The sequence below is a fragment of the Lycium ferocissimum genome, chromosome 2, assembly GCF_029784015.1.
Source record: "Lycium ferocissimum isolate CSIRO_LF1 chromosome 2, AGI_CSIRO_Lferr_CH_V1, whole genome shotgun sequence".
Taxonomy (NCBI): Eukaryota; Viridiplantae; Streptophyta; class Magnoliopsida; order Solanales; family Solanaceae; genus Lycium; species Lycium ferocissimum.
The window spans coordinates 63,984,703-63,999,750 of record NC_081343.1 but is presented as its reverse complement, the minus strand read 5'-3'; the positions used below and the strand labels follow the sequence as shown (position 1 = coordinate 63,999,750).

General features: G+C 32.3%; 1 protein-coding gene across 1 annotated transcript; it reads left to right on the top strand.

The window, feature by feature from the left end:
* Positions 1-7,115: 7,115 nt before the first annotated feature.
* LOC132046750 (branched-chain amino acid aminotransferase 2, chloroplastic-like) lies at positions 7,116-14,091 on the top strand. The gene is made up of 10 exons (XM_059437485.1): positions 7,116-7,316; positions 7,443-7,528; positions 8,812-8,989; positions 9,134-9,310; positions 9,395-9,526; positions 10,236-10,334; positions 10,837-10,953; positions 11,642-11,737; positions 13,621-13,733; positions 13,809-14,091. The coding sequence occupies exons 1-10, from the start codon at positions 7,194-7,196 to the stop codon at positions 13,924-13,926; spliced, it is 1,239 nt and encodes a 412-aa protein (XP_059293468.1). The 5' UTR covers positions 7,116-7,193; the 3' UTR covers positions 13,927-14,091.
* The last annotated feature ends 957 nt before the right edge of the window (positions 14,092-15,048 follow it).

Genomic DNA, 15,048 nt, shown 5'->3' with positions numbered 1-15,048 from the left:
AAGAGAAAATGAGATCTAGGGTAGGTGATGGAACAGAGAGAGAAAGAGGGGTGAGGGAGAAAATAAATTTGGTAGGTGAGAGAAAATCAATTTAAAAGACTAAGAGATGGAACGGAGAGAGAAAGAGGGGTGAGGGAGAAAATAGATTTGATAGGTGAGAGAAAAATATTTGAAAAAAAAATTGTGGGTAAGTGGGAGAGAGGTACCTTATTTTTAGGGAAATACACTGCAGCTACAAAAATAAGTTATACATAGTAATTTGATAAATAATTAAGCTACCAAAAATAATTTAAAAAAAAAAGGTAGCTATTACTAATAAATAAGTCTTAGAGGTAGTTATGGGTTGTAAATTTTCCTGCAAAATATCCAGAGAACTTTTACAATCAAAATGAGCTACTCCAAAATAGTATTGGGAGCTGGCCCGCTGAAGCAATTAAATCTGGTTCATCATTTATGGATGGACCCTCAGAGAATCACAGATTAACCAACGCATATTCTCAAGGACAATTTGCACGATTGTCGAGCTCAGTAAAAAAAAAAATTTAAAAATATATATATATAGAGTTTCGTAGCAAAATTAAGCCGATCAGTAGAATTTCAGCATAATAAAAAAGGAAATTATGCCTTGTAAAATTTTGCAAGATAAATTCTACCTTAAGGCAGACTTTTAAGGCAAATTCCGCCTTATAAGGTAGAATTTTCCTGAAGTCTTACCTTGCGAAATTAATTTTTTTTTGAATGAGGTTCGAACCCAGAATATCGGTATTTTCTATCACTTTCTGAAATGAAGGGCAAAGATTAAAGACCAACGCCTTTGAAGAGAATCCGTGCCAAAAAAAAAAAAAAAAAAAAAAACTTATTCTAACCAATAGTAAATGCTACGAAGATCGGTAGGCAAACAATTTGAATCGAATCGGACACGGTTAACAAACCGACCGGTTTCCGGTTAAAAAATCGAACAAGCCACCGTTCCGGTTTTAAAAAAAAAAACCGGTTCCAAAACCTCTTTTTTTTTTGTTTTTTGTATAGTATATATATATATATATATTAGTATATTGTAGGTATATTTACATATGTTATATAAGTTTATAAAAAGTTTATATATTTACTGACTAACGAGGCTAACGGTCGACAATACACATATACGTGTATATATATATATATATATATATATATATATATATATATATATATATATATATACACACACATATACATATACATACATATACATATGTGTGTGTGTGAATATATATGCTCGTGTAGCACGGTCCCAATATGTTTATTCAATTAATCGGTTTTAAAATTTATATTTAGTAAATAAACTTTCTAATAGCATTTTAATTGTTATTATATATATAATATATACAAAATATATTTTACATACCAACACTTTAGTTATAATAAAAAATCAAGTTTAAAAATTAAAAATATATGATGGAATTAAGTCTTGGAGATGAAAAGAGTTAGATTTTTTTTTCATTAAAATTGTTCATCCACGTGAAAAATAAAATTAATAAGGATATTAGAGAAAATTAATATTTTGATTCTATTTTTCCTTTTAAATTTTTTAATATCTTATATGTATATCGATAGGTTGTTATCAATCGCAATTAACTAACTGTTCAGATATAAACATAGAACCATTGTTATATATATCAAATTTTTAAAAGCAAATCAATAAAATATTTTTATTAAATTAATTAAAAATATGTTAATAAAGGGTAAATTAGTTACATTGTAATTTTTTTTATATTAACAAAAAGAATTGTTGTATAATGACATCAATGAAGTTAATTTATAAATAAAGATAGCATTTAAAATTAAATAATTAAAAGTCTTGATACAGTGAAATACTTTAGATGTTTCTTCAAATTAAACCATACAAAAAGGAATTGGAAAGTTAATGAAATTATTTGTCTTTCTTACTTCAGTCTTTCCTTTTCTTCAAAAAATATTGTAGTTTGTTTTCTTAATGAATTGTTATAATTTCTTAAACATGTATGTAGTTTTAGTGTTTCATGTTTATCTAACTATTTGTCCTTAATTATATAAAACATTGATTATCTCATAATTATATAAAACATTGATTATCTCATATTTCAATATAAAAAAATGTGATGATTATAATTATTTATTATTATTATTATTATTATTATTATTATTATTATTATTATTATTATTATTATTAGAGCTACAATATTTCTTTAATTAATTTTTTCATAACTATATATAAAAATAATTTTAAATTGATAATTAAGCGTGTATTAAGGTATATAACTTTTTTACTTGTCCGTATAAATTTTATAGAAAAAAAAATTGAAACAAATTTAATCATTTCCACATAAAATAAAGACAATAAACTTTCGGATCAATTTTTAATTTGGTTCAATTAATAATATTTTGTGGTGTAACTATCACCCTTCCACGTCATCCCTCCTAGAATTTAATTAGCCCGCATAATTATTCAAATTTACCAAAATAGGTGAGAGCTTATAAGGTAATTAAACCTTCAATTAGGGGTAAAATGGATTAAAAAAATCATGTGAGGATATATATATATATATATATATAGAGGATTTATTAGTTATTATGTATTTGTCTTAAAAGTTCATTATTATAGATTATTTTGCAGAATATATAAGCTCATAGAATCCCTACAAGGGTAGATTTAGATATTATATATAATACCCCCATAGTGTTGGATCAGTAAAACTTTACATTGCAAAAGAAAAGATCAGATAAATGCACTATAATATGAATCATAAAACTGGAAACAACTCATTGCAGGAAAGTGGAACAGGACATATCGGTGGCATATATATATATATATATATATATATATATATTAACATATATATATGAGGTGGAAGCAAAACAACAGCATATGGACCAACCCCCGTGACTAAGAAAAAAAATATAAGGAAATAATGGAAGAGGATCAATCCCGAGTGGAACATATCATTTTGCCCAAACTATACATATATAGATATTTTAATAATATAATTTGTGTTAGTAAGAATATACTTATATATATCATTTTCATTTAATATTTTAACTTCTATATATATATATATATATATATATATATATATATATATATATATATGCACTTTAAGTACATAATTTAACTGTAACGGATGGATATATATTATATATATGGAAAAAAATCTTTGGAGGAAACGCTCCCCACTATATATATTAATTGGGCATATCGTGCACCAATCGTAAAATCAAAGAACGTGAAAAATGAGGTAGGAGGTTCGATATATTAAAAGTAGACTTTAAAAACAAAAATAAAAAAAATTGACTTAAATAAATAAGATTAAGACCTAAAAGTAATTAATTAAAAAGTTTTTAAAAATTTGAAAATTATTGTGAGGACTACAAAAGTATATTATAGCTATATATATTAAAAACAAAAAACAAAAAAATTGACTTAAATAAATAAGATTAGGACATAAAAGTAATTAATTAAAAAGTTTTAAAAAATGGGTAAATTATTGTGAGGACTACAAAAGTCCTCACATTTGCTCTTATATAATATAGTAATATATATATATATATATATTAAGTTATATAACTTAAGTTATATATATATATATATATATACTTATATATATTAATATACTTAGGTTATATAACTTATATATATATATATATATATATATATATATATATGTTTAAGTTATATATGTATACGATATATTATAAGTATATTCTTAGTATATTTTAGTTATTTTTCAAGTATATAACTTTCTAGTTTTTAATTTAAGTAGATGTATATTATAAGTATATTCTTAGTATATTTTAGGTATATTCCTAACTTAATATAAGTAAAAATATGAACACAAGTAAATAGAAGAAAGCTCGATGAGCCATATATTTTATTTATTCTTGGATAACATTTATTTGCAAGTTGTAATTTTTTTTAACTTGCAAATAATACATGAGTTGCAAAGAAATAGTAGAATAATAAAATCACTAATTCTCAATCATTTGGTTAATTTCCCCCATATCATATTCGGCCATGGAGATATCTTCAAAATCTTCCATTTGGTCCGGTCCACTTGCTATCAAATCTTCAATCTCTTCCTCTTCGCCTTCCTCCGCTTCTAAGTTTTGGTTGCGTCGCTCCGATCTAATCCAATCGCGAATGCACACTGGTACTTGCAAGCTAAAGCCGGATAATGAGTGTCTATGGCCTTCAATTTGTTGTCTTCCTTGGCTAAATGCACTCTCCGAAGCCACGGTTGATACCTGAACCGTAAGGATATCTCGAGTCATTCTTGAAAGTATCGGATGACTTGCCTTGTATTTCTTCCACCATGCTAAGACATCCAATTCATCTAGTTCCTTGATATCCACATTTGGCTGCATCAAATAAAAGTTATATTCATCAAAGTTTGCACTACAAGGAGGAGTTGGCTGTGAATGTAAAACTTTTAAATGCGACAAACCCGACAAGCCCTTTTTGCTATTTTGAGAAGTAGTAGGGCGTGGAGCAACGGGTGTAGCATGTTCTTCCAAATTAGAATAATGAGTAAAAACTTTTCTAAACTTGTCATCGATATCGAGTTCGGCTTCAGCTAAAGATGGTTGAACTCCCTCTTCAATTTCTAAAAATGTATAAATTTGACCAACCAATGCTTTAGTATAAGACACTTTTAAACAAGGATTTAAAAGAGAACCCAATATAAATAAAGTTGGGATGGAAAAAAAAATACTTCTTAAATTTTATTATCATATAAAAAATAGTCACTTGATAACCGGATTTATAATTATACTCTTGTAAAACTCTAGCTATTTCCGCTAAGTAGGCTAAAATTTCGATTACCGTGGGATAGAATTGTTTAGAAAAAGCAAGAGTTGCATTATAAAAAATTTCTAAGAGTTCAATACATTCCTTAACATCTTCCCAATGCGTAAAATTTAACCAATCATCATTATTAATATTATATTTGTTGTGAACTTGTTGTATGGGAATCCTATACTCATATGCTTGTTGTAGCATAATGTAAGTGTAGTTTCACCTAGTTTCAATTTCTACTTGAATTTTTCTAGGTCTAAGGTTATTTTATGCACAAGCATTCTTAAAATCTCTAAGTCTTCCCCTATTAGCATTACAAAAAAATAAACGCAACCGCATCTCTAACTTTTTGAATAGAATCGTCAAAATACACAAGACCATCTTTAACAATTAAGTTTAAAAGGTGACAACTACATCTCACATGAAAAATATTTTTTAGCGGAGGATTTAATTCTCTTTTTAAAAGACCAATCGCCTTTGTATTATTAGAAGCATGATCTAGAGCAATACAAAGTGTTTTTCTATAAATGTTAAAAAATCTCATAATAGTAGACATTGAATCCGCTAAATTTTTTTCATCGTGACGACCTTTTCCTTCATCATATAAAAAAGATATAATTCTTTTTTGCATAACCCAATTGTCATCAACCCAATGACATGTAATAGCAAAAAATCTAACTTGTTAAGATTAAGGCCCAAATCGTTGGTAAGAGAAACATTACAATTTAAAGAATTAAATACATGGCGCAAATAAAATCTATATTTTTTATACAAATCTATAACATCCGTTCTACAAGTACTTCTAGGAATACCCTCAAATAACGGATTATAACAACGTTGAATGTAAGTAACAAACCCCAAACCCAAAGGAAAGGAAAATAGTAAACAATTATAAGCTACCATTTTAGCTATTTCTACACGCTCTTTTTTCTTGTCATACTTAAAATTTTTACCGGTTCATGGATCTATCGTCATTTGAATACCCCCCACATTTGAACCCGTTTGCTCTCCCCAAACATCCATATGTTTCTTTCTCATATGACCATTTAGTGTACCCGTTCCACCATCCTTACTAGTTTCTTACCTAAAAGCAAATACTTGTCCACATAGGGTACATTTAGCTGTTTGACTTTTCCTATCCTTAGTCATAAATTTTGAAATTTTAGCGGTTGACTTACGAATTCTAGACGGTTTGTCTTGTGTATGTGATTGTGCAGGACATGTATCTCCTATGAGATTTTCGGGGGCTTGTGTTTCATCATCATCATCATCATCATCAATTTCATTAAAAATGTCGGTATAATGTTGTTGCATTGCCTCATGACCTAAAAGTGGATTATTTCCACCAACATTAATACCTAAATTAGGTGTTTCTTCCACAAATGTTTCCTAATTAAGCCCACCCCTAACAATACCACTTATACCGGCACCACGTCTAAATCTCTTCGCCATTATTAAATAGAATTAATTTAAATCACATTCAAATAAATCACAAGAAAATAAATTGCAACAAATTAAATTGCTATAATTAAATTGCGAAAAATAAAGATAGAGTTGGAACGAAGGTACCAAATTACCGGACTAATTTCCAACAAAGTGAAGGCGGCTAGAATTGCAAATCCACCAAAGCTACTTCGGATTGTTGCAAAATCACCAACTCCACCAATAATATTATAATTACAAAATAAATAATTGAAACTATAATAAGACTTTATAATATTTATTTGAGAGAAATTTAAAGTGGCTAATTGTTGCAAAGTAACTATAATTGAGAGATTGAGATTTGAGAGAAAGAGAAGAGTGAATTGATGTGGATTAAAATGGAAATGGAGAGGGGTTTATATAGGGGTGGGGGATGAGTTAAAGTGTTAAAAAAAAAGAAGTTTGGGGGGTTTGGGGGGCAAAAAATGGGTTTGGGACCTTTTTAAGCAACGATTTTTTTTAAATGGACCGTTAAATTGTCAAATTAGCAGCCCAAGCCCCAACGGCTACAATTAATTTTCTTTTTTTTTTTAAATCGACCGGTTTTACCGGTTTAACCGGTCTGATTCCGATTTAACTGGTTTAACCGGTTCCGATTTCAAAAAAATCGAAACCGGACCGCTATGTAATAAACGGACCGGTATGTCAAGTTACCGGTTTAAACCGGTTAACCCGAACCGGTTGACGGGTTTACAGTGATAGGTAGGATTTAGCGTTTTAATGAAACGGGCTGAACCACTCGTTGTACATTGAGAGAATATTCAAACTAGGGTTTAATTAACGATAGTACTAATTAATTCCTATGATTGGCTTAGTCAAGTCTATGGAAACGATAAAATAAGAAAGAGTCATAAGATTTGGCAAATTTTCAACGCCGGAGCAAGGAGAGAGAAAAGATAAAATGGAGAGCGCCGCCGTGTTTGCGGGGCTTCACCCTAATCCCGGCCACCTTTCACGAACAGCTCCTATTAAGCTTCTTCCTCCTTCCATTGATAAAACTCATTTTTGTCCTCTCCCTCTCAAGGTCTCCTATTCAAATCTCCATTTTTGAAAATGTTGCTATTTTTATGGTTATGAATAATAAATCCGTCCATGCTTGTGGTTTTTGTGTAGATTTGGTTAATTTTCTGTGTTGGAATTTGTATTGCAGCTTCAAAAGCAGGTTCATTTTGCTTCTTACATTAATAATAGTGCAATAAACAATGGAAATACATTTCGCGTGGCCTCTCCTGCAAGGTATTTTGCTTTTATTTCTTTTAGTTTTAGGATTCAGATGTCCCTGCTCCTAAAGCATACATATCAAAATGTTTTAGGGTGAATTGTTGTAAAATATTGTAAATTAGTTGATTTTGGAGCAAGGTAATAGAATCAAGGGAATCAACATCATGTCCTCGCGAATTATTTAAAATAAAATTATTTTTTCAACAAATATCATGTCACGAGTTGTTCATAGAGAAGTTATAAACTTTTAGGTATGTATGGACCCTAACTGCATTTAGGAACCACATAGTTTGGCAAAATACTGTATTTCAAAAGATTAGTCAGGAACACCAATTATGGAAGGGTGAACAGTAAGTGCATAAAATGGCAAGACTGCAAAAGAGGTGTCAAGAAGCTTGCCACTTATATGGTGGACTGTTTGGAAAGAGAGAAATCAGAGATGCTTTCAAGATAAACATAGTGACATACAGAAGCTGAAGATGAATTGTTTAGCTCTTTACTATTTTTGGTGTAAGCAGGAATGTCTAGTTGAAACAGAAGATATCTTTAATGTTTTGGACAATATGTAACTAGTAATATAGGAAGGCGCTTTTTTGCTATAATCTGTAATAGTTTGGTTGGGGGACTATACTTTTATGGTATAGTATAGCTGTGGATATATAGAATGTTATTGTTGTAAAAAAAAAAAAAAAAAAAAAAAAAAAGCTTGTCGCTTATCACTTTCTCGTTCATTTCTTTTCTTATGCGTCACCGCCAGAACACTCCTATAAAAATGTCCAATGATGTCTGTACAAAGTATCACCAATGACTGAGTAATCATTACCTTATCATAGCCCACTTTCCAACTTGCTGGTTTTGTTGTTCGTGCTTCTCTTATAGAGAAGACTTGTTTAATCCTGGAGAAACATTTAGTATTGTTGAAATAGTTTCTTAGGACAGTGCTCAGCACGACTCAAGCATTATTTGTATTTGTTTATCAATAATTATTACATTTATTGTTATGATCTTTATTGTTTCCCAACACCATATTGGGAAGAACCAGGTCAAACATAGAAATTCATAGGTCTTGTCTCTTCTCAAGCTGCATTGAGGTGACTCAAACTTCATTACACAAAGACATTACTTCTCTTTTGCCACTTTTTCCTTCTATCATAAGAGATAAAGTCAAATGCAGTTTCCTGTGGGTTATAAAGTTCTTAATTTACAGATAATCTATGAACTATGAGTGGATCTAGATCCTTTGCATTGATTGTTAATTGCTTCCAGTATAACTGATAAAAGCTTTATTTTTATAACAGCAACGTAACATCTGAATTAGCCGACATCGATTGGGACAACCTGGGCTTTGGCTTTATGCCTACTGATTATATGTATATCATGAAATGTTCTCAAGGTGAAAACTTTTCTAAGGGTGAATTACAGCGTTTCGGTAACATTGAGTTGAGCCCGTCAGCTGGAATATTAAATTATGGTCAGGTTAGTGTTTGCCCTTTTGTATTAAGATGGTATCTGAAGAAACCTTTCTTAATATCTTATATATTTCTTGCTTGTTATTCATTTGAATGATTACAGTTTTACTTCATGTGTCAGACTCACTGAAAATGCTTGAACTTTTAATAGGGATTGTTCGAAGGTTTAAAAGCATATCGAAAACATGATGGCAATATACTGTTGTTTCGACCCGAGGAAAATGCAATGCGCTTGAAGATGGGTGCTGAACGTATGTGTATGCCTTCTCCGTCGGTTGAACAGTTTGTGGAAGCAGTAAAAGCCACTGTTTTAGCGAATGAAAGATGGGTAATATGTCACTTCAATCTTCATAAGAGACTATGTTATTGAGTGACTTGTGCCCACTAAATTTGTTTTCTTTGCTTACTTCAGATACCTCCTCCAGGTAAAGGTTCATTGTACATAAGGCCACTGCTTATGGGGAGTGGAGCTGTCCTTGGTCTTGCTCCCGCTCCTGAGTACACACTTCTGATTTATGTGTCACCTGTTGGAAATTATTTTAAGGTTTTCTCTGCATCCCTTCCATTTTTAATGCATTAATGCTTTTGTTGTATCCTCTCTTTTTAGTGCTTTCTTCTGCTAGTTTCTACATGTCAATATCCGAAGTACAGCTTGTAGACTATTAAATGTTTGAAATGTAGTTGATATGTCTTCATTAATTTGACAATTGCTGACTAAATCATGAGAAAAGTTAGAATTACAATGTAAGAATGTATAGTATATCAGAATAATTATTATTTACGAAGATATATTTGATTGGTCATTTGAATAACTTCAACTAGCTTTGAGATCTTGAAACTTGAGCATGGTGTACTGCTTATCAAAACAAAGAAAAGAAACTTGAGTTTAGTATATATGTCTTGACATGACGGATACTAGCAAATAGTAAGTATCTCAATAACTGTTAGTTGAAGAACTGAGAAATATATAAAAGTAATTAGTGTTTTTTGTGAAATGTTGCGAATGTGAAAAAGTTGACTGCAAGACATATCACAACGTAAAACACAAAAGAGTGTGGAGTCCATGGTCCATAATTTAGGAAAGGACTGGTCGATTGTTGATTTGTTGTTGATTATCAGAACTCGAGTGTGCATGGTAGTCTTTTGCTATAAATTTTCATGTCCATCTCTCCGACCTTTTGATAATCATATTGTACGGCAGGTCCCTCTCACAGATCACTCATTCTCCTTTTCCCTTTTGTCTTTCTCCGCAGGAAGGTTTGGCACCTATAAATTTGATTGTTGAGACTGAAATGCACCGGGCAACCCCTGGCGGTACTGGAGGCGTCAAGACTATTGGAAATTATGCTGCAGTAAGCTAGCCTTTTGGACCGTTAGTTTATTTAAACATTTGTTTCAGTACAAGTTTTATCTGCCGAACACCTTAATGGAGCCTTAGTTACATTTTCTTCTTAGAGGTTGACGAGAATAAACATACACGTGTTCCCACTCGAGCTTTTCTACCCTTCTTTATGTTATCATCATCTCTTTGTATTCACTGAGACATATGATCAAATCTTTTGCAATTAGCTCTCCCCTTACCCTTCCATATCTTTCTTACAAGTTTATAGTCATTTTATAAGAAATGTTTGCATTCTCACGCAATTCACCTAACTGGAGTCAATCTCATTCTTTCATGCTTTTTAGACTTCTATTCCATGTCTTTAATTCACATGTATCCGAGGTGTAGAATATTAGTCTAATATTTTCCTGGACATATGTAAAAAGAAATGCAAGATTGTTTCATGAGAAGAAATGCTACTTGCACCCTTCACCAATTATTTGATATTTTTCATCTTTGGGTTGTAAATGTAGGTACTGAAGGCACAGAGTGCTGCTAAAGCAAAAGGCTATTCCGATGTTCTGTACCTTGATAGTGTTCAGAAAAGATATCTGGAAGAGGTTTCCTCTTGCAATGTCTTTATTGTGAAGGTATAAAGTTAAACCAATGTTCTATGTCCTCATTGTAGGATATTTTGCTTGTGGTGCCGGAGTGAGAATGTGATTCTGGTTTAATAGTAATTAGTGACGTAGGAACTCTGTTTTTGATAAGGATGAGACAGGAATTTCTTTTCGAAACTTATCTTGCAAAGAATACTTTTTTGTCTTATTATTTTTATTCTTTATGTACTGCTTAGGAACATGTGATTTTCTGCTTTTAGATGATTTTTGTAATTTCTTAGCATTTCACTTCTCACAATCTTTCTTCGTAAATCTTGATTCTTGTTTGAAAGTTTAGCCCTTGAGCATATGTTCCTTTTTACACTTAAACTTGGTTTCATAGAAGTTGATGTCTCATGGATATGTGAGCTATTATTTTGTATGTTTAGTAATCAATTTAAAATTTTCAGTAGTCTTAGAGAAGAATTGGCTCGATCAATCACCCCCAAAAAATGATCTTAGATTTCTTATCTGTTCAAAATCATTTTCAACTTTCTCAAAAATTTCACATGACTTTCTATTATTTTATTTAGTTGTTTTCTTACATGGATGCTATGAGTTATTTGAACAATCTTCTTAAATTTTCTTTTTTGGAAGCGTAAATGAGTCTTTACTTAAATTAATGCAAAAATTTTCATGTTGATGAAAGCAACTATGTTACTTGATACCATGTTCACAGGGTAATTTGATAGTAACTCCTGCAATTAAAGGAACCATTCTACCTGGAATTACGCGGAAGAGCATAATCGACGTGGCTATTAGTCAAGGATTCCAGGTACCCCAGTTTGTCTTCAACATAACATGCTTATGCTAATGCTGGTTTAAATTTTGTTTATTTTTTGTTGTAAGTTGGGTTTCTTTTAATTTATTTAGTGAGTTTGAGTGAAAGAATTAGGATCGAGGTGTGCGTAAGTTGGCCCGGACACCACCTTTATTAAAAAATAAAAAAGAATTAAGGTTTTGTTTGGTAGTCATTAGGAAATTGACCAATGAGATAAAAATTATCATGGAATTGGATTGTTATCCACCATTTCTGGGAGCATTTTGCCCCTGGTTGGTGGTATTAAAATGCTCTGATTATTTTCCCTAAAAATAAGGTGCAAAAGTACCATTTTATCCTCACTGTAGTTAGTTTGAGGAGGATTTTTCCGAGTTCTCTTCTTCCTCTCAGCTCCAGATATCCAAATTCTCTCAGTTTCCTGTGAATGTTAACCACTCTGGCAACTATCCCCACCACCATCTGGTCGCCATGCACCCCTTTCCCCCCTTAAATGAGCAACTCTTTTATCCCCCCCCCCCGGGCCCCCACAACCCCTTTTCCAAATCCTCCTTACTATCAGCGTTTTCTCCTGCGTCTTCTTGCACTGTGCCAGCACTGCCTCCCTTCTCTGTTTTCTTTGGGTTCATGAACTTTCTCCTTTTTTTTTTTTTTTTTTGGTGGGTGAGGCCGTGAGGGGTGCTCTTTTTTCGTCTTCACTTACGCATTTAATTTTCCCTTTCCCCGATTATTTTCCTGATGTGCCTTTGACCTTTGTTGATTTAAGAATTCTAATTCCAGGATATATGACATGCTACCGAACAACGCATAATAAGGTCCCTTAGTTGACCTAAGGAAGAGTCAAAACTTATTCTGTTATATTTGCGATAAACCATAGTCTAAAAGGCTCCGAAGCATTATTGTGCTTGCAAAACCAAAAGCAGATACAATCGGGATCAGTGAAATGAATATCAGGGAAGATTTATGTTTTCAATGAACAAGCATTAACAATATTAGAACAACTACGCCTCAATGCCAAGTAAGTTTGGTTGAATTTTATACAAGCATTGGAAATATTGAGGACTGAAAATTTGAATGAAGTGAAATACATTCCATGAGTGTTGATGGTTGAATATTCTTCATAGAGAACCATGTTTGCCGGTAGATTCACCATCTCATGTAGACACCTGGTATCCCGTGTTTTTTCTCATCACATCGCTGAATTCACCTTCATTAAAAAAAGAGACACGTTAGCATCAAAATGCTTGAGGTATCATTCTAGTTTATGCAACTAGAACTCTGATCTTCTGTTGCTTAAATCAGCTGGTTAAGACCTCATTTGTTTCGAAAAAATAGTACTTAACTTTACCAACTCTGATGTGTATATTGATCTTCTTGCTTCTGAATGTTAAGAAATTCCTTCTAGTTCAGCTTACTAGTAAAAGTCTGCTTTTGCCCCCAAAGCTTTGGTCTAGTCTAAGAGCGCAACGCGTGATGTGACGGGTTCGAACCCTACCGAAAACAGAATTCCAGTATTTAAGTGGAGAAGAGTAGCGAGTGGGCCCATTCTCCACTGACCATTGGGGATTTCTCGGTTATTGAAAAAAAGAGTAGCGAGTGGGCCCATTCTCCACTGACCATCGGGGATTTCTTGGTTATCGAAAAAAAGTCTGCTTTTTCTACCTTGCCAGATTTATACCATGAACGCTGGAAAGATTAGGTTCCTGCCATAATAACATTCACCTTATGATTGAGAATTGAACTTGGAAAAAGAATGTGCAATCCCATGCTTATTCCTTCTAGTATTTTTGCTGGATTTGTCAGTTTGACTAATTTGGTATGCATAATAGGGCTTTAGTTTTGCATCACTTCAATTATGAGAACAGAATATCAATGTGTAGGTTGAGGAACGGCTGGTGTCTGTGGACGAACTGCTTGATGCTGACGAAGTTTTCTGTACGGGAACCGCCGTGGTTGTATCTCCTGTTGGTAGCATTACTCATCAAGGGAGAAGGTATACATATTTTACGATTTTGTTTTAACCCGCTGTTGATGATGAACTAATGTATCGGATAATTTATTCGTGCAGGGTAACATATGGAAATGATGGTGTTGGTGTTGTGTCGCAGCAATTATACTCTGCGCTTACTAGCCTACAAATGGGACTTTCGGAGGATAAAATGGGTTGGATTGTTGAGCTTAAATGAGCTCTCCAACCAAGGGTAGTTCTTTCTGTTGGTGCAACAATGTTTGACTTGGAAGTTTTCAGGCACTTGTGATCCAGGGTTTATCCTTGACCATTCATTCGTGTCAAGTATATCTGTATGTTTCATATGTATCCGTCATCTATAAAACAGTCGTTTCCACCCTAATTTGGTGATTTTCTCCAGTTAAATTTTGTGATTCCGTCAGGCCCTAAATCTCAGTGAAATAAAATGCGATAGATTAGATCATCTATGGGAAAACAAAGAAATTTGACTTCAAAGTAGGTTTGGAAAGCTCACTTGAGCAAGTTCATTATTGGAAAGTTTGTCTGGAATAAAATCATTGTCGGACTCAGCTCCTCTCTAGTCTCTGGTGAACATTTCCTTAAACAAGCCAAGATTTAATCAGCTCAGAACGAAAGGAAAAAAAAAAAAGGATTTAATCAGCTCAATTAATATGCTAGGAATAGCTAAGAGGCAATAACAACCCCTTATTTTGGACCATAAATCATGCAAAAGGAAAGGAGAAAAAAGGGAGATTGAACCTGAAGGCTTGGTAAACAGAGATATACTAACATTAAGTGTTTTCTTTAATTTCATTAGATTTAGGGTAGAAGGGCTAGGAAAAGGGGAGAGGATTACAAAGTCGAGAACTGAACTCTAACCACTCGAGGTGAAAGTAGCCAACCAATTCAACTTCTGAGATTCCGTATTAACATCAGCTAACTTCGTAAATGTTAACAAAGAGCTCGAGATGTTTTCCTAGACTTCTCATGCAATTTACATTATTATATCTTTTTAATAATAAAAGAACTCCAGAGATCAACATCTCACAGCAGATTGCCAGATTGTGTTTTTCTTCTATGGAGAACAATAACCGTATGATAGCTAGAATATTGCCCATAACGGACCTACCTAGTTGTAGACATTTGGAAATAAGCGAATGTAACGGTTAAAAATTTAAGTTGAATTTAGATATACATTTAACTTGAAAAAATAGAAATTTTGAAAGCAGAAAAAACAATTACTTGAAAAACTAGTCAAAATCACTTTCTAAAACTTAAAACTCATCTTTAAAAAAATAAAATAAAATCAAATAATCAGTCTAATGTATAACCAAACACT

Excerpts from the sequence above, each read along its gene's own strand:
- LOC132046750 (XM_059437485.1), top strand. The coding sequence starts at position 7,194 with ATGGAGAGCGCCGCCGTGTTTGCGGGGCTTCACCCTAATCCCGGCCAC. Across the intron at positions 7,317-7,442 it reads TTTGTCCTCTCCCTCTCAAG|CTTCAAAAGCAGGTTCATTT; the intron begins GTCTCCTATTCA and ends TTTGTATTGCAG. Across the intron at positions 10,335-10,836 it reads CTATTGGAAATTATGCTGCA|GTACTGAAGGCACAGAGTGC; the intron begins GTAAGCTAGCCT and ends TTGTAAATGTAG.